At 34.2% G+C, this 24,946-nt stretch overlaps 1 protein-coding gene and 1 long non-coding RNA gene across 2 annotated transcripts in view; both read right to left on the bottom strand.

The window, feature by feature from the left end:
• LOC103600004 overlaps window positions 1-19,567 on the bottom strand; it is a 35,976-nt gene extending 16,409 nt beyond the window's left edge. Inside the window, exon 1 of the long non-coding RNA XR_551347.1 lies at window positions 19,493-19,567. This is a non-coding gene — a long non-coding RNA (uncharacterized LOC103600004). The remainder of the gene's footprint in view (window positions 1-19,492) is intronic.
• A 1,665-nt stretch (window positions 19,568-21,232) lies between these two features.
• The window catches only part of SAP30 (Sin3A-associated protein, 30kDa), an 8,383-nt gene continuing 4,669 nt past the window's right edge, over window positions 21,233-24,946 (bottom strand). The window contains exons 3-5 of the mRNA XM_008584233.1: window positions 24,621-24,746; window positions 24,103-24,201; window positions 21,233-21,569 (exon numbers count right to left, since the gene is read on the bottom strand). Coding sequence (XP_008582455.1) covers window positions 21,447-21,569; window positions 24,103-24,201; window positions 24,621-24,746 — 348 coding nt within the window. The 3' untranslated portion in view covers window positions 21,233-21,446. The remainder of the gene's footprint in view (window positions 21,570-24,102; window positions 24,202-24,620; window positions 24,747-24,946) is intronic.

The following is a 24,946-nucleotide window of genomic DNA, read 5'->3' as shown; positions in this document are numbered from 1 at the left end:
AAGACAAAAAAGAAAAAAAAAAAAAAAAAAAAAAAAAAAAAAAATTAACATAAAGGTAAGATGTGAGAAAGAACAGCAAGGCAAAGACATGTGTATAGGACGAAAGAGATAATTGGTCTGACTGGCTAGCTCTACAGTAGTGAATAATAGGTGCAGAGAGGAAGTAAAAGGAAAGCCTTAGGATCAGCCCTGAGAGGTTTACACAGTCTTTTAGATAACATAAACTTCTACAGGCTCTTGCCCAGGATAAAAAAAAAGGAGGTGGGGGATTGGAGAATCATTCATTTAATTAAACAAATATGGGCCAAACATTGTATTAGCCACCAGGTGTGTTGTGGTGAACAAAATAGATTGCTCTTATGGAGCTTTCAGTCCAGTGGGAATGATACAAAATGAGTTACTTCACAAATATATCATTTAAATTGTGATAAATATAATTAATTTAAAAAAAAGACAGCACTATGAAAGTCAGGTTGAAACTACCTCAGATTGGAAGGCATTTGAAGGAATGACATTAAAACTGAGACCTAAAAGTTGAGAAGCCAGCCAGCCAAGTAAAGAGCATTCATGGCAGAGAGGACAACATATAGAAAGGCCATATGGAAAAAGAAAGATTTCTTTTTCATAATAAGGAAATACTCTATATAGCTTTATTGCAATTTTTTTTCTTTAAAATGGGTGAAATGGGCTACTTCCTAACAAAATATAAATGATCAAAATTAACACAATAGGTAGAAAACTATGTAATATCTGGGACATATTTATACTAAAAATTATTCAAATGTTTATCTGAAATTCAGATGTAACTGGAATCTTGTATGTTAGCTGGCATCGTTATATTTTAAACATGTTCAATATTGTTGTCTCAGTGGAGATATCATGTTAATAAGAGACACAGGACTGTAAAAGAGATCAGTCAGTGATGGTGTATGGACTTTGAATTCATCTGCTTTTATGTAGCAGAGTGTATTGAAGATTCTCTGAGGAATAAATCTCAGTTAATACCAAATTTGAGATGAGTTTGTCCAAACATGCCTTGGTCTTCCACTCACTTACCTTTCTACTCATTCTCACTACCTTACAACCTGTACTTCCTTGTCAATCTCCTTCACTGGTATATAATTTCTTTCTCTGATTTATCTTCCACCCAGGCCATAAATGTTTGAGTTTCCCTGTGTTCTGTCCCTGGCCATCTCATTTTCGTCTTCTTAACACCCTCCTCTATGCATACCAAAACAACAACAAAAGAAACCCAAAAAACAAACCCATACACCAAAATGTTAGCAACAATCCTCTCTATATTAAAACTCTAGCTGAATTTTATTCTATCTATGCTTTTCTGTATTTTTCATACATCTATGTGTTACTTTATTTTTTTAAAGAAAAATGTTTTTCTTAAAAAAAAAAATCCAATCTGGTATATGACTCTACCAAGAGCCATCTAATGGAAAGAAGGCTTAAACAGCTAACAGTCATAAAAGGAACAAATTACACCTATATTCAGGTAAAATAAGAAGGTTGTAGTACAAGCCCTAGTTGGCCAAATGCATGACTATCCAAAAGCCACACAAATTAGACAAAATTAAGAACAACATAATTGTATAGTAAAAAAAACAGAAATTAATAAATAAAAAATAAAATAAAATAAATAAAAAAACAACTAGGAAGATCAAAGATATAAAAAATAATAGAAAAATTCTTCAAACATATTAGGCAAAAAGATTAAAAAGAGTTTTCAACTTTCCCCACACTCATCCCCCTCATACCCAGCCTTTTGATAGAGAGGAACCTAGTGAGAGAGGTTACAGAAAAGGCAGATGGTAGTTGTTGTTCAATCTTCTGATAAATATATGCACAGACATACAAATGTATTTTTTCTAAATCAGGTATGAGCTAGTTGACCAGAGTTTTGACAGACCAACTAGTTTGGACAAAAAAAAAAGAAAAAAAAAACACCAGAAATTGAGAAATATATTTTAAAGTCAGGCTATTTACAAAAACTGATTAATTGGCTATTATCAAAAAGAGAGAAAATAACAAATGCTGGCAAAGATCAAAGAAAAGGGAACTACCCTGTAAATTGGTACAGCCATTGTGGAAAACAGTATGGAGGTTCCTCAGAGAATTAAAAATAGATCTACCTTATGACCCCGCTATCCCACTACTGGGTAGATACCCAAAGGAAATGAAATCAATCTACTGAATAGATACCTGCACTCCCATGTTTATTGTAACACTATTCACAAAAGCCAAGAGATGGAATCAACCTAAATGCCCATCAACAGATGAATGGATTTTTTAAAACTGTGGTATATATACAAATGGAATACTATTCAGCTATTTTTAAAAAAATGAAATCCTGTCATTTGCAGCAATATGGATGGAACTGAAGTCCAGCATATTAAGTGAAATAACCCAGGCACAGAAAGATGATCTCACTCATATGTGGAATCATAAAAAAAAAAAAAAAAGTGGTTCTCATAGAAGTAGAGAGTAAAATAATGGCTACCAGGAGGGAAGCAGGGCACAGGGAAGAGAAGTGGGGATTAATGGGTACAGAGCTATGCCATCTACTCTAAGAGAATAACTGTGAAGTATATGCATATATTGAAACAACACACTGTATTCCACAATCATGTACAAATAAATGTTAAAATAAAATTTTAAAGTGTTAAGGAAAAAGAAAACTTGATTATTAAGACAGTAGCTGATGACAAGCAAATTTAAGCATTTCACAGGTCACTAACCTCTTCACATAACAAATAGTTCTCTGCAACTAGATATTGAGTTTAGCAATCTGGGAAACTGCCTTTCCTGACTTTAAGCACTTAGAGATTAAGATATAGGAGGATACTTCAAAAAGTCCATGGAAAGATTTATATTATCTTTTCTTTTTTTTTTTTTGTCCTTTTTGAGACCGGTCACACCGCGCTCAGCCAGTGAACGCACCGGCCATCCCTATATAGGATCCGAACCCGTGACAGGAGCGCTGCTGCGCTCCAAGCACCGCACTCTCCCAAGTGCGCCACGGGCTTGGCCCTATATTATCTTTTAATTTTATTTTTCCATGAACTTTTTGAAGTACCCTTGTATCGGGTATTCATTCACTAAAATGCCAGGCACCATTTCAGGTGCTTGGGATACACAGTAGACAAAATTCCTTCCTTCCTAGAGCTTACATTCAAATTGGAGGACCTCTGCCCACAACCACTTACACTGCCAGCACCTCAGGGCCCCACCCAGGAACCTGAGGATTGAAGCTGGGGACTGAACACTACTCCCACATACAGGGACACCACCAATGCCTAGCAGCCTGCCTGGCGACCTGGGGCTAGCAGCCAGGAACCAGATCCTCTTCCCACAACCCGCCATGCATGACAGTGCCTCAGAGCCCAGCCCAGGGGCCCAAGGCATGGAGGAGAGGATCAGACCACCCTCCCACAACCAGGTACACTGTGCCAGCGCCTTGGGGCCCACCTGGGTACTGAGCCATTGAGAAGGGGATCGGACCCCCCTCCCACAACTGGGCACAAGAGCCAGTGCCTTGGGGCCCACCATGGGACCTGGGGTATGGAGCCAGGGACCGGATCCCCCCTCCCACAACCAGACACACCAAGTCAGCACCTTGGGGACTGCCTGGGGACCCAGAGTATGGAGCCAGGGACCAGATCCCCTTCCCACAACCAGGCACACCACATCAGCACCTCAGGGACCGCCCAGGGACCCAGGGTATGGAGCCAGGGACCAGACCCCCCTCCTACAACCAGGTACCCTGCGCCAGTGCCTCAAGGCCTGCCCTGGGACCCAGCATATGGAGAAGGGGATGAGACCCCCCTCCCACAACCAGGCACACCACGCCAGCATGTTGGGGTCTGCCCTGGGACCCGGGGTATGGAGATGGGGACTGGATCCCCCTCCTACCACCCTGCAAACTGCACCAGTGCCTCAGGGCCTGCCTGTGAACATGAGGCGTGGAGAAGGGGACCGGAGCACCCTCCCACAACCAGGCACCCCATGCCAGCAACTCAGGGCCCACCCAGGGACCTGGGTATGGAGCCAGGGACTGGACCCCCACCTCCCACAACCAGGCACTCCTTGCCAGTGCCTCAGGGCCTGCCCGGGGACTGGGGCATTGAGAAGAGGATCAGACCACCCCTCCTACAACCAGGCACACTGTGCCAGTGCCTTGGGACCCACTTGGGGACCTGGTGCATGGAACTAGGAATTGGACACTCTGCACAACCAGGCATACTGCCAGCACCACGGAGCAGGCCAAAAACATCTCCTCCATGTGGGTGGCCCACCACAGCCACCACGATAACCATGGCTGCTGCGAAGGCGGCTAGATGACACAACCACTATGCAGATAGTTCACCAGCCACTGGAGTGAGTTGACACAAGGAGAGTCACCAGCAGAGATAAAGAAAGGAGGAGGATGTCTGCCTCCACAGAGCTCATTTCTTAGTGATGGAAGAGACATCTGCTCTATGATAGTATTGGGGGACATGATCATGCCTCTCAGCACTGGACAGATCATTTGGGCAGCAAATCAACAGAGTAACCATTATTCTTTCAGAGGGAGAGAAGAAATCTAGGGTGATTAGAGGGGGAAAGAGGGAGGAAATGGGGGGTGGAGAGAGACTGGAAAAGGGGCATACAGAATAATTACGATTTGTAACAATATATATGCTACTAATATTGATTTGATCAACATATCTCAATGTTGAACCCACAAACTTACCCTTTCCCTTCTCCCCCTCCCCCTCAACTGCTGCACAACTTCATAGAAATATGTATAATCAATTTTTATTCAATAAAAATAAATAAATAAATAACGAATAAATAAATAATAAAATAACAAGATGAAGAATTACAGTTCATAAGCCAAAAAAGGAGGTAAAATAAAATCATTAAAAATTTTCAGTTAATCCAATAGAGCACACAAAAAGAGGGAAAAGAACCATTGAGCCAAATAGAAAACAAATTGAAATAGATTTAAGCCTAACCATGTAACCAATCACATTACATGTAAATGGTCTAAATACTCCACTTAAAAGGCAGAGATTGTCAGTTTCAATCAAAAAAGCAAGACCAAACAATAGATTGCCTGTAAGAAACACTTGAGAGTGATGCCAGCAAGAAGGCAGGATAGGAAGCCCTGGACTCTCCTTTCCCCCATGTACACACCAATTCAACAGCAACATATGGATCAATTCCCTTTGTGAGAAATACAGAAACCAGTTGAAAGGATACTACACCCCAGGCAAGTGCAAAACCAGCCACATCAAAACAGGTGGGAAAACTGGAGACACCCTCTTGCAATAATCTCCACTCCTGGCACAGCCCCATGTGATCAGAAGGGAACCTCCAGCTCCCAGCTTCACCCTGAGAAGTAAAGAAGTTGGACCACACATACACTAGTTCCCTGGGAGCTACAGAGAACAAAGCAATGGTTTGAACTAGTGTGCAGTCACTCACCACAGCTCCTCCCAGAAACTCTGCACAGAGTGTTCAGGTGGAAATCCTAGATTGCATCTTCTCCTTGGGGAAGAAAAAAGTTGGACTACACATCTAATGTTACAGCATTTCCTAGTGCTACACACTGGACTGGCTTTTGTCTTGCCTGTCTTGGACCAATGATGATGTCTGGCATACACTAGACCCATGGCTACAGAGAATAGAGGGGAGGTTTAAACAAAAGTTTGGGTACTTAAAACAGCTCCCATCCCCAGATGAACACAGAACAAACAAGGTGAAAAGTTCTAGCTCCCAGTTTCTTCCTGGAGAGCAAAAGAGTTGAACTGCACTCCAGCATTCCAACTTCTACAATAACTACCCAAGAGATTGCCTTCTGTTCTGCCTGTTTCAGAGTACTAATGGTACCTGACATACTCTAGGTACCTAGACAACACTAAGAACAAAGACAGTAGTTTGGACTAGCACAAAGGTTTGACAGGTTCAAAAAAGCTCTGGGTATGTTGATTGGTGAAGGTCTTTTCTTATACAAAGCCAATCTATGAAGAGTGGGAGAGGTGGTATTTTTTTTTTCTTTTCCTTAATATGCAGATATCAACAGAAAGAGTCCAGGAAAATGAAGAAACAGGGAAGCACAATCCAAACAAAGAGACAAAACAAAACTATAGAAATCAACCATAATGAAATGGAGATACATGAATTATCTGACAGAGAATTTAAAATAATCATCATACTGTTGATGGGATTATAAATTAGTACAGCCATTATGGGAAACAGTTTGGAGGTTTCTCAAATGACAGATAGAATTACCATACAATCATGTAATCCCACTACTGAGTATATACCCAAAAGAATGGAAATCATCATGTTAAAGGGATACCTACACTCCCATGTTTACTGCAGCTCTATTCACAATAGCCAAGATATGAAACCAACCTAACTGTCCATTGATGGATGACTGGATAAAGAAAATGTGGTATATATACAAAATGAAATACTACCCAGCCATAAAAAAGAATGAAATTCTGCAATTTGCAGAAGCATGGATGAGCTTGGAGAAAATTATGTTAAGATAAGTAAGCCAGGCACTGAAAGAGAAAGACTGGATATTCTCACTCATATGTGGGAGGTAAAATAAACAAGCAAACAAACAATAATAATAAGTTGAACTTTCAGAAAGAGAGAACAGAACTGTGGTTACTAGAGGTGGGAAAGGGGAAGGGGTAGGGAAGATAGTGAGAGGTTGGTCAATGGACACAAAATAGTTAGACAGGAAAAATAAGTTCTATTGGTGTACAATCAAGTTAGGCATCTATAATTAATAATTTACTGCATGTTATCAAATGGATAGAAGAGAGGAGATTGAATGTCCTCATCACAAAGAAATTATTAAGTTTTTTAATGCTAACTATGCTAATTAACCTGATTTGATCACCACACATTGTATACATGAATTGAAATATAACTCTGTACCCTACAAATATGTATAATCAATTCATTTCAATAAAAATATTATCATCATAAAAATGATCAACTAGCTTGGAGAACAATGCACAATGTGAGAATTTCACTAAAGAGTTAGAAAATTTTAAAAAGTATCAAACAGAAATCTTGGAACTGAAGAATATAATAACTGAACTGAAAAATTCAATAGAGGGTTCCAAAAGAAGACTAGAGCAAGCAGAAGCAAGAACCAATGAACTCAAAGACAAGTTTTTTGAAATTATCCAGTCAGAGAAGCAAATGAAAAAAGAATAAAAAATAGTTTAAAATACTTATGGGACACCATCACGAGAACCAATATATGCATAATGAATATCTCAGAAGGAGGAGAGAGAAATAACCAGAAAGTTAATTGAAAAAAATAATGGCTGAAAACTTTCTAAATCTGGGGAAGGAAATTGATATCCACATCCAAGAAGCCCAAAAGTCCCCAAATAAGAACCCAAACAAATCCACATGAGACACATCATAATTAGATTATTAAAAGTCAAAGACAAACAGAAAACTTTGACAATAGCAAGAAAAAAGCAACATGTTACATACAAGGAAACCACTATAAGATGTGACTGTGGATTTTTTTCACCAGAAACTTTGCAGGCCAGAAGAAAGTGAATTGATATATTCAAAGTGCCAAAAGAGAAAAAGCTACTAGCTAAAACTATCCCCAGCAAAACTATTCTTCAAAATGAAAGAGAGATAAAGACTTTCCTTGACAAACAAAAGCTGAGAGAGTTAATCACCACTAGACCTGGTTTACAAGAAATGCTAAAGGAGGTTTCTTCAAGTTGAAATGAAAGGATCTAAACAGTAACATGATAGCATAAGACAATGTGAAACTCATTGATAAAAGTAAATATATAGACAAATACAAATACTGTATTACTATAATGCCGTTGGGTAAATCCCTTTTAATTCTAGCATAGAAGTTAAAAGACAAAAGACAAAGTAACTGTGTTAAAAATAACTAAAAGTAAAAAATATGTTTATGAATACATGGTATAGATAAGTGTAAATTGTGACAACAATAACATAAAGTGTGATGGGAGGAGAATTAAAAGCATAGAGTTTTTGTATGTGACTGAAGTTAAGTTGTTATTACCTTACAACAGACTATTATAAAATGTTTTACGTAAGACCTATGATAACCACAAAAAAACAAAACAAAACTATAGAAGTAACACAAAAGAAAAAGTGAAAGGAATCAAAGCGTATCAATACAAAAAGAGAACCCTAACCCCCCCAAAACACGAGAGGAATAAAAGGACAAAAGAACTATAAGACAAATAGAAAACAATGAACAAAATGGCAATAGTAAATCTTTTGCTATCAATACTTACTTTAAATGTAAGTGGATTAACTCTCCAATCAAAAGACATAGGGGAGGGCCGGCCCGGTGGCGCACTGGAGAGTGCGCCGCTTGGGCGTGCGGTGGCGCTCCCGCCGAGGGTTCGGATCCCATGTGGAGACCGGTTCCCGCTCACTGGCTGAGCGCGGTGCGGGCACAACACCGAGGGTTGCGATCCCGTTGCCAGTCAGTAAAAAAGACAAAAAGGAAAAAAAAAAAGACATAGGGAAAAAAAACCCAAGATCTAAGTATAAGATGTTTATAAGAGACTCACTTTACATTTAAGAAAACACAAGATGAAAGTAAAGAAATGGAAAAAGATATTTCATGCAAATGGCAACCAAAAGACAGCAGAGTGGGTTATACTTATATCTGACAAAATAGATTGTGAGTAAAAAAGTATCAAGAGAGACAAAGAAGGACATTATATAATAATAAAAGGGTTGACCCACAGGAAAATATAACAATTGTAAGTATTCATGTACCCAACATCAGAGCACCTGAATATATAAAGCAAATATTGACAAAACTGAAGGGAGAAATAGATAGCAATACAATAATGGTAGGAGATTTCATTAGTCCACTTTCAGTAATGGATAGATGACCAGGCAGAAAATCAACAAAAAAACCTCCAGTAAACTTGAACAACACTATAGACCAAATGGACCTGACAGACAGATACAGAATATTCAGCCTAACAGCAGCATAGATACTCTTCTCAATTACACACAAAACATCCTCCATGATAGATCTCACATTTAGGTCACAAAAAAATTTTTAACTAATTTAAGAAGATTGTATTTTTTTTTTAACCACAATGGAATGAAACTAAAAGTCGATAGCAAAAGGAAAACTGGAAAAGTAACAAATATGTGGAAATTAAACAACACACTTTTGAACAACCAATACGTTGAAGAAGAAATCAAAAGGGAAACTAGAAAATATCTTGACACAAATGAAAACATAACATATCAAAACTTATGAGATGCAACCCATATGTCTAAGAGATTAATTTCAAAATATATAAGGAACTTGTACAACACAATAGCAAAAGAAAACCCAATAACCCAATTTTAAAATGGCTAATGACTTGAATAGACATTTTTCCAAAAAATCCCCACACACAAACAGCCAATGGATGTATGAAAAGATGCTCAGTGTCACTAATCATCGAGGAAATGCAAATCAAAAACACAATGAGAAATCACCTGATACCTGTTTGGATGGCTATGATCAAAAAGACAAAAGATGACAAGATTTGGTGAGAATGTGGAGAAATTGGAACCTTTGCACACTACTGATGGGAAAGCAAAATGGCACAGCAACTATGAAAGACAATATAGAGATTCCTCAAAAAATTAAAGATAGAACTACCATATGATCCAGCAATATCACTTTTGGGTATTTATCTTAAAGAATTGAAGTCAGGATCTTCAAGAGCTATTAGCACTCCCATGTTCATTGCAGCTCAATAGCCAAGAAGTGCAAACAATCTAAATGACTGTTTGCATACAAATGGATTAAGAAAATGTGGTTTATATATACAGTGGAATATATTTATACTTAATAGAAAAGAATATCCTGCAATATGCAGCAAACGATGAACTTTGAGAACATTACTGTTAAGTGAAATAAGACAGCCACAGAAGGATGAATACTGCATGATTTCACTTATATGAGGTATCTTGTCAAACTCATTAAAGCAGAGACCTGAATGGTAGTTGCTGGGGCAGGTTGGGGAAGGGGTCAGCAAATAGGAAGTTACTAATCAATAGGTACAAAGTTTCAGTTATACAAGTTGAGTAAGTTCTAGAGATCTGATGTACAATATTGTGCCTATTGATAACAATACTGCATTTATTGTACACTTAAAAATCTGTTAAGAGGGTAGATGTCATGTTAAATATTCTTACCACCATAAAATAAAATAAACATACTTGAAATATAAAGCCACAAATAAGCAACAGTGAAAGTATGGATACATATGTTCATGGGTCAGAAGATCCAATATTAAAAGATGTCTCCTCAAATTTATCTATAGATTCAATATAATCTCAATAAAAATTCCAGCAAGCTTTCCCATAAAAAGTGACACATTGATACTAAAATTCATACAGAAATGTAAAAGACTTTGAATTGCCAAATATAGTAATATTATTATTAATATAATAATAATTCTCCTGGAAGAAGATCTAGACCTGTTTGGTCAGGTTCAAGCTATTACTGGTAGGTAGAAGCTACAGAAAAATATTTTACAGTAAGAAATGTTAGAACTACAGCAGTAGAATATATTGATTTGGTCAACAAAGAGTTCCCCCATTGTAGGAGGTGTTCAAGGACAGACTAGATGATTATAAGAGAGAATTTAAGCCTCCACTTTCGATCGTGGCTGATGAAGTACTCTATGTGACATAAAAATTCAAAACATTACTAAAAATTTGCAACAAGAATAGGCCCTAAAAATAATTCTGGAAGTTAAAAAATTAATCAAATGATAAATATATCTAAAGAATATCATCTATCAATATCAGCATAAATGGGTTTTTTGTTTTTGTCAGGGTGGCACAGATTCTTTGACAATGTTTTTGTTAGGGTATAAGATATGCAAGGTCACTGTACCCCCTTAAAAAGCATTTCTTTTTTTTTTTTTTTTTTACCGAATGCACACAAAAAATTACGACTTTGGGTACTTATTAAATGCAGATTCTGGCTCTCACCACCTCCTCCCCTCCCCAAGCATTTCACATTCAATATTTTTGTGGAGCCCAGGCATTTGATTTTTAACAAATATTCCAAGTGATTTTTACTGTAGATGGTCCAAAAAACTACACTTTGAGAAACACAAAGAGGAGAGTAGAAAAGACCGACTCCCATTTTTTCTATCCAAGAATTTATGAAAATGCTACAGAACTTTACGGTCAGATAAATTCCATCTTCTAAAAAACAAACACTGACATTTTCGTTTTTCTTCTACCTCAGGGCCAAAAGCCAAAATGAAGTTTATGGTTCTTGCTGTCACTATTGGGATAACTTTGCTGCTACAGGTGAAAGCTATGCCTTCAAATCGCCTCTCTTGCTACAGAAAGATACTAAAAGATCGCAACTGTCACAACCTTCCAGAAGGAGTAGCTGACCTGACACAGATTGATATGAATGTCCAGAATCATTTCTGGGATGCAAAGGGATGTGAGATGATCTGTTACTGCAATTTCAGTGAATTGCTCTGCTGCCCAAAGTAAGAAAATGCAATTACAAAATGTATTGCTATGAAATGTATGGGAACAACTCTTTTAAAGACATCTCCTTCATGATCGGTTTGCTGAAATTAATCACCCTTTCTGGTAACACCCTGTTTAAATCCCAGCTGTTTTCTAGAATCGTTACCATTGTGTAAGAAATTGAATGTTTTTAAGAAATGGAGTTTGGTAGAGTTTGATAAAACTAAATAAAATCCAGAAAATTAATAATACCTCAATATATTAAATTCCAAATTCCCCATCTGATTTTTACCACACACAAAAATACTACTAGTAGCAGAAGTCAACTTCAAAGTTGCCGTCTTAAACCAATATGAACACCAATAAAAGGTTTTAGATAAAAGATCCTAGTGAAGGGGATCAAGTAATTAACTAGACAGAAAAGTTTTAGTAATGGTCAAAGAAAAATTTTCTACTTCCATGTCTGGTTAACCAGAAATTAACTAAATAAAATTTTTAAACAATTTATCTACCATTGTTTTATACTTAAAATACACCCACTTGGAAATACACTACTTGGAAAGTAGGCGTTTTAAGTATAAAACAATGGTAGATAAATCAATAACTATTTTTAGCTCCTGACTTAAAAATCACCTTCCTCTGGTTACTAAAAAATCTTTCAACTGCTATGATATTAGATACTTCATACTGAAATTAGCTTTTTAAAATTACTTTCAACATGTCATGATATTATCATTCTTCTAAGAAACCTGTGAGGTAGAAAAGGCAGATATAACCATCTTACCAAGGAAAGGTGCAGAGAATCCAAATAATCAGTGCTATTCCATATAGTAGCACTGGGACTAGAACCCAGGTATGCTGATTTGGACCAGTTTTTTTTTTTTCTACCAAGCCATTTGATTCTTAAAGTGTGGGTTCCCAGAATAGCAGTTTTAGTGTCACCTGAGCTCTTATTAAAAACGCACATCAATTTTTAGACCCTACCCCAGACCCACTGAATCAGGAACTCTGGAGGTGGAGCCCCAAAATTATGTTTTAACAAATCCTCCTACATGATAAAATTTGATGATCATTGTACTAAATGATGATACCAAGAACTTGAGTTAATTAATCCCATAAAACGACTTTTTTCCTGGACTACATAAATGAAATGCCAACTAATATTAAAACACCATTTTTGTTTTTTTATTATTGTATGACTTGAAATCAATTTACCAAAATGGTCTTTATTTATTTTATGATACAATTTTGTAATTATCTGTGTTAATGGATGAGAACAGCAGTGTGGATATACATAAGTAATTTCTCATTGATTTTGGGATACTACTTTCTTAGTAGCAACAGATTAACCTTGCTTAACATATTTCTAATAAGTCATAATCATAATACTACCTTGCACATATATACAATTTTTTATTATTCCATGCGTTTTTATACATTACCTTATGTGATCTTTCCAATGAGAGGCAAGTTGAGTAGCTTTCTAACATTTCTCCTTTCCCTATAAAACCTAGAAATGTATTTTATGACTGTTTAAGAAACTTTTAATCCTTCTTACCTGCAGATTTAAACTTCATGGCCCATCTCCATAAGAAAGAAATGAAATTTTACGTGTGATTATAAGGTTTTGAAAATACCTAATCATTCCTTTTCTTCATAGACAAATGATAGCATAATATCAATGGTAAATAGCGGAAGGTAGAAAAATTGTTTACCTCCTTGGTCTTTGCTGCTCCTATGGCAAGTCCTCCCACTCATCTCTTTGTATATTATTTAACTAAAAAGATTAGTCATATCTGAAATCCTGAAAATCACTGTCCATTTTTAACCCAGAAAAAGACTAACATATCTTAGCATTCAGCTAAATTTAACTGATTTTCTACTTTCTTTCAGACATGTCTTCTTTGGGCCAAAGATCTCTTTTGTGATTCCTTGCAACCATCACTGAGAATCTTCATGTATTCTGGAGAACACCATCCCTAATATCCCACAAACTGCAGTATAACAGTGTAACTGCATTTCTGGTTTCTACCCAGTGCAATAAAGCACAGATTCTATAAATTCTTACTTGTGTAGGACAAGTAAACCTGTATTAAGCAAGTAGTAATAAAATTTCATTCAATTTAAATTTTCTCTGTGGATACTGTTGGCACTGTTTTAAAATTTTGGGTAGAAAATTTTCATCTATGAGATGTTCAATATACTCAGTAAAAGAATTTTGTCTCCCAGATGAATAGCCACAATCCTGGCTCAAAGACTGAGAATACTTTCAGTACTTTGTTGATGGCTATTTACCATGCATATTTAATGGAAAGAATAGGTACAATTTGAGGTTCCTGGAAGAAAATCTAGTTTTCTAGTAAGGAGAAAAAATAGAACCAATATTTGAGTGCACATTATGTATGCAAGTACTTTAAGTACATTTTCATTTTGCTGTCTTTAAAAATAACAACAAAAAACTTCAAAGTAAACATTCTCAGCCCCTTTCTCAGATGCTGATTCAAGTTTAAGATATTTACTAAAAGTTAAAAAAGAATTTGAACAGTTCCAATTCCAAAGCCCATATGCTACACACACACACACACACACACACACACACACACACACACACACACAAAAAAGAATTTGAACAGTTCCAATTCCAAAGCCCATATGCTACACACACACACACACACACACCCCCACACACAGCTGTATGTATCCTTAAAAGCATGATACATATCCCTGACATATCAATTTTTCTTGAGAATAATAAAGCACATCAAAAGAAACAGAAAATGGATGAGAATTTAAAAGTTACATAAATTTTAGAAGTAAATAAAGCAGGTGACTTCAAAGATATTTTCTGATTGTTAGAGGAGCTAGATTTGAACTATCCCCCATATCTTACTAAGATGTATGCATTGACTTAGAGTGTCCATCAGAGATAATTTCAGAAAGTCTTCCATGTTTTAAAATGTATTGAATGCTTGCTAAGTGCCAGCCATTATTAAGATTTGGGGATATAGTAATAAATAAGATGTACTGTCATCTCAGAACTTGTGTTCTAACAAAGGTGGAATCATTGTAAACAAATAATTATTTATAAATGTGAAGCCTGCCACAGAGGAGACATATAGGGTGCTATACAAAGTACTGGAAAATTTTGAGAAACTATATACCATGCAGTCAATCTAGGATATATCATTTTGCATATAAAGGTGACATTATTTTATTGAAATACATCTTTGGAGGTCCCTGATCTGTTTCTGAAGACTACATCCGTAACAGTATCTGGTATCTACTCAGTGTTCAAATAAGTGCTATTGGGCTGGACCAAACAAATTTGAGGCAGTCACAATTCAGATCCTCCTTATGTCTACACAAACACAAGTTAGAACACGTTTTCAAACAGTATGACCACCAATAAAATGCATGAAGTGGAACTGAAAAAATAAATAAATAAATAAAATTAGTTGTTTTTCAGTATAGCATGTGATTTGATTGGCCTGCCTTTCTTCACTGAATTGACTGGTAAAAAAATCAGACCAAATCAATAGTGGAAGTCTTATTTCTTTCTGGAATCATTCATAGAATAGGTCAATTGAAAAAACATCAGTATATCTGTTTCATTTTCCATTTGGTATAAACTCACCCTGAGGGGAGAAAAGCATTAAAGCTCCAGTATCTCTATTTTTAAATGACACATCAGCATGAAGGCATATGTGAGGCAACAGTGGCTTTTTAATAGGTATTCCTTTATTACTGCAATCAAAACCTGATGAGAAAAAATACTATTTGAAAAAAGCTAAGTATTTAATAAGTGGAATTTTATAGATTTATAGATTATTCTTCTTCACATTCTTTCCTTTCTGGAAATAACTGAAATATGAAACTCAATTATACTCTTTTAGAAATGAATGCATTATAGAAACATACATCTTTTTTTATATTACCAATAAATGTAAGGAACATAAGCATTCACATACCTTACCCTATGCAACATTTTCTGACTTGGTCAACATGTTTCTAAAAGCAAATATTTCATTAATCATATTAATGAACAGATTGTTTTCCAATAGACTTTAGTTATAAGAAAGAGTACAAAGCTTTTATTAAAAATTTACTATGGTTCTAAACACTGTCTTGCAACAACTGAATAAGGTAGGTACTATCATTATCCCTGTTCTATGGACAAAAATACCGAAGTTTAGATTATAGTATCAGTGAGCAGCAGAGCTTGTCTAAGATTATAGTATCAGTGAGCAGCAGAGCCAGGTTTTGAATACGGCCAGTCTTACTCTAGCATTTAGAGTCTTGACTACTACATTGTTTAATAGCAACATCTAATCCATTTCCTTTTTAGGAAAGCAAACTTTTATTTAAATGGACACACAATTGCACAGGTAGCTCATATATGCTAAATGCTGAATAACAATTTCTGTATTTTTATTTTTGACTTTTTATCTCCTAGTTGTTACTATGAGTCCCACATTGCTGACACAAAGTTGACAGTAATACTAATAGCTCATTTCTTTTTGATAAAGTTCCTCTTTTCCTTGTCATAATCCATAGTGACTCCTTGAATATTTTTGGTTTTTGGGATTAGGTTCTGATCCTAAAGGATTATTAGAGAATTGGAAGCAACATGGAGTACCAAAACAATGAGCAACAACTATTGGAGAAAGGGAAGGACAAGTAGAAACATTCAGGAATCATTTTGCAACTTTAACTTCCTTATAATTCCCAATAGGTACACATGAGTTTTTTCCATAATAAACCATTTTTGCACAATACTATATCAGGTGCTTTTAAAATGTAAAAAACCCTATAATGAAAGGACTACAGACTTGAAAATAATTTTCCCAAAAGGAAAAAAATAGTCAACTCACGTATTTCTGAATCAATCTTTCACTGACAACCTAAGCTTAAACTTTTCTCTCAAATATTTGAAAAGAAACTGATATTAGAAAATTAAATTGATACAATTCACTTTTTCAATTTACTTCTATAAAATGGTATCATCACAGATGCTCATCTTTGCATGGTGGGTATCTAGAAAGAAATGTGTAGCATATATGCAGCTGTTATATTCTAAGAATTTTATAAATAAAAACCTGTAGTAAATCTTAAAAAAAAAGAGTTTATGTGATCTACATTTTCAAAGATTTAGAAGTCAAATTATATATCTATTGGGTGTTATGGGTAAAAAGCTAATTTGAGATCTACATTGAGTATACACAAAAAGACATATATATATATATATACACACACATATACATTACATAAAATACATATTTATATGTGTGATAATTTAGTAGCAAATAATGTGACCATTACTTGAAGACTATAGTTGACCCTGTATAGTATTAATGTAACTAAAACAAAACACATATAATAAAGTCAAGTGTATAGCAAGTATTTGCTTTCAGCTAGAAAGAAATATAAGAAATTCATAATCCCAAAGGAATGAATTCTATAGTAAACAGTACTCACTCTTGAAAAAAAAGCCTAAAAACAAATATAATCTGTTTTTAGCTTATAAACAAGACTTTGGTTGACATTTTAAAACTAACTCCACTAAGTGAATGAACAATAACATGAAAAAAAATTTATTTTTAAATCACCATCACTTGCCTAGATATCATAATCTGAATTTTACTACCAAAACTTTATGTAAATCCATGTAAAATTAACCAAAAAAGAGTTGGGGTGGCTATACTATCAGAAAAAAATAGATTTTAAGTAAAAATTTGCTGCAAGAGACAAATAAGGACATTTTTATATTGTTGAAAGGTTCAATTCACCAGAAGATATAACAATTATATGTACCAAATGACAGAGCCAGAAAACATATGAAACAAAATTGAGAGAACTGAAAGGAGAAATAGGTCTACAATAATAGTTGGAGACCCCACTACCCCACTTTCCATAATGGATAGACATCTAAAAAGAGGATTAATAAAGAAATAGAGGACTTGAAGAAAACTATAAAATCAACTAGGCCTAATAGACATGTACAGAACATCCCACCCAACAACAGCAGAATACACATTCTTCTCAAGTGCACATGGAACATTCTCTAACGTTCATTGTTAGTTCATAGAACAATGATCTATAAACTTAAAATGATTGAAATTACACAAACTATCTTCCCAAACCACAATGAAATAAAGCTATAAATAAACCTGGAACTAAGTGGGATGTATCCCATGAATGCACAGGTGGTTTAACACCAGAAAATCAATCTATGTATTATACATTTGTAGAACAAGGGGAAAAACCACATGATCCTATCAACACTTACAGAAAAAGCATTTGACAAAATTCAATACCCTTTCATGAAAAAAACACTCAGCAAATTAGAAATAGAAGGGAAATTCCTTAACATGATAAACAGCATTTATAAAAAAAACCCACAGCTAACATCATACTGAATGGTGAAAGACTGAAAGCTTTTCTCCTAAGAAAAGGAATAAGACTAGGATGCCTGCTTTCATCATGGCTATTCAACATTGTACTGAAATTCCTAGCCAGAGCAGTTTGGCAAAAAACAAACAGATAAATGAAATAGAAGGCATTCAAATTGGAAAGGAAGAAGTAAAACTATCTTTACTTACGGATAACATTATTCTATATATGACAGCACTTCAAAAAGTTCATAGAAAGATTCACATTATCTTTTAATTCTATTTTTCCTCAAACTTTTAAAAATACCTTCATATAGAAAATCCCATGGAATTCACAAAACTACTAGAGCTAATAAACAAATATGGCACAGTTGTAGGATCAACACATAAAAATGAGTTGTGTTTCTATACATCAGTAATGAACAATCCAAAAAAGAAATGAAGGGGAAAATTACATTTACAATAGCATCAAAAAGAATAAAATACCTAAGAATAAATGTAACCAAGGTGAAAGACTTGTACACTGGAAACTACAAAACATTGCAGAAAGAAATTTTAAAAGACCTAAATAAATGGAAAGACATCTATATTCATGGATTGGAATGCCTAATATTGCTAAAAAGGAATCTTAAAGCAGTCTACAGATTCAATGCAATACCCAACAAAATTCTTATGGCCTTTTGGGTAAAAATGGAAAAGCCAATTCTCAAATTCATATGGAAATGCAAGGGGCCCTAAACAGCCAAAACAATATTGAAAAAAAAGAAAAAAAAAAAAAAGTAAGAAGACTCACACTTCCTGATTTCAAAACTTATTACAAGGCTACACTAGCCAAAAGAGTGTAGTAGTGGCATTAGATAGACATATAGATGAATGGGACAGAACTGAGAGTACACAAACGAACCCAAACATCTATGGCCAATTGATTTTCAGCAAAGGTCCCAAGACCATTCAGTAAGGAAAAAAATAGTGTCTTTAACACATGGTGCTGAAACAACTGGCTAAGCACATGCAAAAGAATAAAGTTAGACCTGTACCTCCCTCCATACATGAATATTGACTCACAATGGTTTAATAATCTAAATTTAGGAACTAAAATTATAGAACTCCTAGATGAAAATGAAGACATTAATCTTCATCACATTGGGTTTGGCAATGGATTCTAAATACCTCCAAATTTTACACGTTAAAATGGTTACTTCTGTATTATGTAAATTTCCACTCAATTAAAAAACATATTATGTAGAAATAATAGAGAGCTTAGGTTTTTAAAGAAACGTATTTCAGTTATTAATTTTTAGACGTGTCCTAAATTGTTAAAGTTGGTTACCAAATAATTGACTTATTTTTTGAGCCCCTGCTACACATTCAGTATGCTTTTGTCCTACTCTAATGGCAGTCAAATTTGGATTCTACTCTTGATGCACTAACATTAAAAGTAACCTGTACCCTATTGAGATATGAGCTTCCATTTATTTTCCAGGTAAGTAAAAAGGTTTCTACTACATTCCTAAGTTTTAAAACCCATTAACAAAGAATTAAGATTTTCACGTAAAACTGACCTTTGCATTGCAGCTTCTTGAGTTAACTCAGCTTTCGGTTAGGTTCTAGAAGTTCTCAACTTACAAGATCCGTTTTTCTTGTTTTAAACTGCTCTGAAAAGGATTTAATTTCATTGGATAATCACCACCCAGAAGTTAATCTTTCACTCTTATTTTTTCTCACTTTACAACATTTTACTATGCAAATAATTAAACTAACCTTGCCAGTCAAATGTTATGTTCAAAACAGACACTTTAATGTAAGCAAATAATTTCAAGCTCGTTAACAAGAATGGGATGTGTTTTAAAGGAAAAAGTGAGCCTTAGTGAAGTTTTAATAAAAAAATTAAGTCTCTGTAGATTTAGGAAAAATTATAAAATGTGGAAGTAATACTTTCTTCAAATAAACCACACTTAGTAGCTATGTGATTCATTTTCATATAGCTAAGAGAAAAACTTCTCACAGAGAGTTCTGGAATACCAGAAATGAGAGCCTTCCAAAATACCAATGATCACAGCCTCTGTTTATCAATAAAGTAGCAAAATCTTCAAATGGTCATAGCGAGAACAAAGACCAGTTGCCTTATTGTTCATCATATTTTCTAGCTGTCAATACACTCGGAATACTTGCATTTGCAAGTATTACATATGCAGACTCACCTTCTAATGAACCAGTACTTTACACAGTACTTCAGCTACATCAGTGGTTCTCAACCAGGAGTGATTTTGTTCCCCAGGAGGTATTGGACAGTGTCTACAGGTATTTTTGGTTGTCTCCCCTTGTAGGAGCTACTGGCACCTAATGAGTGGACTGCAGGGATGCTGCTAATCTTCCTAAAACATAAATGGCAGCCTCCCAGAACAAAGAATTATCCAAATGTCAACCTTGAGAAACTATGAGCTACATTAATGGTCTCATCCATTTCCAGCCTAAAATCTGCAGCACAATCTTAGAACACGTCACTGAAGCTGTTGTTTCCTTTTTTTTTTCATGTCATAAGCTGTAAATTTAATTTGTAATTATAAGAATTTAGCTAAGCAACACAGTCTCAGGAAAAGCAGAAGTTATGAATGTTTGACAGAAAAATGACAGAAAATGAAACATAAGACAGATATAATATAAATCAAGTCACAGCTGTACATAACCAAAATCCAAATGAAGATCTTGTTAGATATCTAGACCTCCCTAACTTATTAGTTTTAATTTGCAATATAAACAGTATAGGACATGAATGCGAATTATGGGGCACTGCAGAAGTACTTTCTATATTCATGCCATATAATATCTCCTATCTCAGACAAAATTTTAAGAAACAACTGTTCTACGTTTTTATCTGAATTTCCAGCACTGTGTTTTTATCTTTGCTGACACATTAAACCTTCTTTGGAAGGAGGAAGGTATATAAATTAAATTATATGTTCTTCCTGATATTTCATCAACTAATAATAATAATAATAATAATAATGATAACGGAAATAAAAAAGAAGTTGCATCCTAGTGAAAGTCTATTTTTCAAATCTGCTAGCTCTATAAAGCACTTTAAAAAATAATGCTATTTAGGAATCCTTAATCCCAAATAACTGGTCCCAGAGAAAGCAAATATGCTACATTTGTTACTTCTCTTTAGCCTGTTAATTTCTTGAAATTTAAAAAAAAGGTTATAAAATGAAGGATCAATACATTAAAATCTGAATTAACTGACCCCTAAAAGTTAGTTAAAAGAAAAATCAAGTTTCACAAAATAAATACACTGAAGCAACTATAATAGTAATAAACTTTATTTAAAATATTTTTAATCTAGGAAAGCTCATTTTACATGAGTTTCCAACTAATTATTAAAGTCAAAAACAAAGAAAATAAAACCAGAGAAAATCCTCTGTAGAAAAAATACACAAGGAACATTTCTACATGTGAAAAAACAGTAAACAGTCTTAACATCTGAACATCCAAGTATTAGTCTCAATTCCATCTCTCCTAGTGAACACCACTATCAACCTTCAGATCTGATTTGTTCTTGTCATTCTTCACTGAGTAGATGAAATATGTTAAGGTGTCTTTTTCATTCACTGGAATAGACCTAAAGTGGCAACCAACTATCTATAAAGAAAAAAAATTGAGGAAATTAAATTTTAGATATTCACAGATTTCATAAACTAGGTAAAAAATACTATTTCATCGAAAGAAAAAGTGCTATGAGATAAGAGCTCTTTCCTTTAAAAATTAAACTGTATTTAACAAAATACCAACAGGATGAAAAGCATATAGGAATAAGATGTTATGAGCACTACGCTGTGTGATTTCAAAGGACCCTATGGCCCACTCAATTAAATATATATTGATTAGAAAATATATTTCCTTTTATTTTAAATTGTATAATTGCAATCTAGATTAGGAAGTAAATATTTTTACTTTTAAACTTTAAATATCAATAAAATAATGATATAAATAAATAAAATAAAACAGAAGAGTCCACATGCATCATTAAACTTATAATGGTTTAGACCCTATTTATAGAAAAAGGATAAATACAAAGTTGAAAAATGTTTGGTAACAGAGAAACAAACCACGAAATATCTTAGAAATATGTTTATTGCAACTTATATTCATTCATTCATTCATTCATTGGCAGTGTTCTTCGTTAAGGGTCCTTGAAAACTTTTCTGAATAAAAATTATGGATGGAAAATGAGAAGCAAAAAAGGGATGTTCACTGAAGAATGTTTCCCTGCTTCCTTACATTTTCATTAAGCTAATCTGAATTGTGCTACAACTACCAATAGAAGAATAATAGACTAAACGGGAGTGCTGACATGCATATCTAGATTCCAGGAAATAAAACTTCTTAAAGAAAAAGTTCATCCACACAATAATTAAGACACACAGAAAAGATAGTCATCCAACCCTGGAATCCCATAAAACAATGTGCTATATCTGTTACTTCTCCTTAACTTGTTAATTTCTGCATTTCTTTTTTTTTTTTTTTTTTTTTTCCCTTTTTGTCTTTTTTTTGTGACCGGCAATGGATCGCAACCCTCAGTGTCGCACCCGTACCGGACCTGGAAGGCAACGGTTGTCTTTTTTTCGTGACCGGCAATGGATCGCAACCCTCAGTGTCGCACCCGTACCGGACCTGGAAGGCAACGGGATTGCAACCCTCAGTGTTGCGCCCGCACCTTGCTCAGCCAGTGAGCGGGAACCGGTCTGTATGTGGGATCCGAACCCTCGGCGGGAGCCGGCGCACTGTAGCAGTGCGCCACCGGGCCGGCCCTAATTTCTGCATTTCTGACTAAACTATAACACTCATGGCCATTTCTTATTTAAAAAAAAAAAAAAAAAGAGTTCTAGAAATAATATAACTGTTTTTAGAAGGTCAGATTACCAAAAATTTCAGGATTGATATATGTATTAAAAAAAATATATTTTTAAATATAACATTTAACATAATCAGTTCTTTGGTTCTCATTTGTCCCCAAACAAAGTTGCCTTTAATATCTGATATACGTCATCACCATAGTATTTATGTTATATTAATGTGTTATACAATCCAAAAAGGACTAGATCTTTAAAAAACAAATTTCTTTAAATTAGATTTTTGTTGTCTAGGCAAGAAGTAAAAAAGAAATTCTGGCTAAATAGTTAATATATTGAATTTTAACAATGTTAAAAAGCATTCTGCCAATGAATTATAATTTCTATACATCTTTTATCTTACTCAATATATGCATTTTAGAAAATGTTAGTTAACTACTGAATTCAAGCTGAAGAATATGAGAAAACTAATTTATATATTTACATTTCTATTATGTCTAGTAGGTTAAAATTTATTTTAAATATGATTAAGGTATAAATATATAAATTTATAAGCATCTTAATAAGATGTACAGATTTCTTGGTTTTATTACTTCCTGAGAACGTACATACACTAGGTCAACTTTTCAAAACTTACTGAAGGACTAGAAATACTAGATCAAAGCAAACTATAACTAAAAGCTTAGATAAAAGTCTTTGCCGTTTCTAGATGTGAAAAAAATATGGATGTCTCTAATAAAACAAAATAACATCAACAAAGACAAATTCTGAAATAGTTAAATCAGCAAGTTATGTGAATACTGTTTAAGGGTTCATCTGTAGAACTACTACATCAAAAACTTCAGAAAATAAGTTTTAATAAAGAATTAAAAGTACTAATTCAATTTTACTATGCCTCAATTAGGTGTTCAACAAAGATTTACTGATTAAATGAAAATAAAACTAAGATTTCTAGAATGACTAATTCAATTTTACTATGCCTCAATTAGGTGTTCAACAAAGATTTACTGATTAAATGAAATTTTAAAACTAAGATTTCTAGAATTAGGATAAAAAATTTTTCATTCAGTAGTTTGAAAGCCAGTATTAGAATATGTACACAATCCATTGGGTAGTCATTACATAAAGGAATTTCCTAACTGGCAGACAAACATTTCTAGGCAACTAGATTGTTCCACCATAGATTTTTTTTATTAATTTTGATCTAACTAAAATGTACTGTAACATACACTATATTAATAATTTCATTAGCATTTAATGATACCTTGTTTATGCAAACAGGTTCATTTAAAGTTTAAATAGTTTCTAAAACTCATATATACCTCAACAAGTTGTGCTTTATTAAGTCCTGGTCTGGTTGGTAGCTTGAAGTGTCTTTTGTATCTCCTAAGTGTATTTACTTGTAATTGGTATAAATCAACCTAGAAAAAAATTAACATATATGAATTAGTTCATACAATGTGTTGAAAACTTACCGTTGATATGTACAACAGCAAATATTTCAACTTTAGCACAATACAAATTTAATTCCATTGTCAAAAAAGTCTTACATAATTAAAACTACAAATTATTAAATTATTTAATCTTTTGGGGATAAATATTATAAACTGGGGCAAAGAAAGAGGGAGCTATATGACAACAGAGCTGTAAGAATTGCCAACTGAAACTATAACAAGTCAAATTGTGTAACTGCATTTTAACTGGCTACATTTAATTTTGCTTTCATTTTCAGATTTCTTAAATGCTTTAAACCTTTAAAAAATGTGTTCATATCTTTCTATAAAAGTTTCAGAATGGTCTACATAGGATTTACATTTAATACACAAAAACTTTCATATACCTCTGGAGTATCAATATCTTGAACAGGTGAATCACCTCCATCATCATCACTCCCTTTTCTCTTTCTTCTGTTTCGAACACTCTGAATTAAGTTTTTATGATAATCACAAATGTAAAGATGCCTTGCCTGAAACAAAAAGTTTCACAGTCTGTATATGATTACAGCAAAATATGTCCCTGTATTAGCAAAAAGCATAGGCCACACTGAATTATTAAAAATAAAGGTAGGCAAATTAGGCCATTGTTAAGACAATGGCATATTTCTTTCTACTCTTAAATTCTGCACCCTGTTAAAACATAAGATATCTGGCAATATTGTTAAGAGGA

Source organism: Galeopterus variegatus, unplaced genomic scaffold, assembly GCF_000696425.1.
Source record: "Galeopterus variegatus unplaced genomic scaffold, G_variegatus-3.0.2 Scaffold3179, whole genome shotgun sequence".
NCBI lineage: Eukaryota > Metazoa > Chordata > Mammalia > Dermoptera > Cynocephalidae > Galeopterus > Galeopterus variegatus.
Note: the sequence above shows the minus strand (reverse complement) of the source record. Positions and strands in the feature narration are given on the sequence as shown.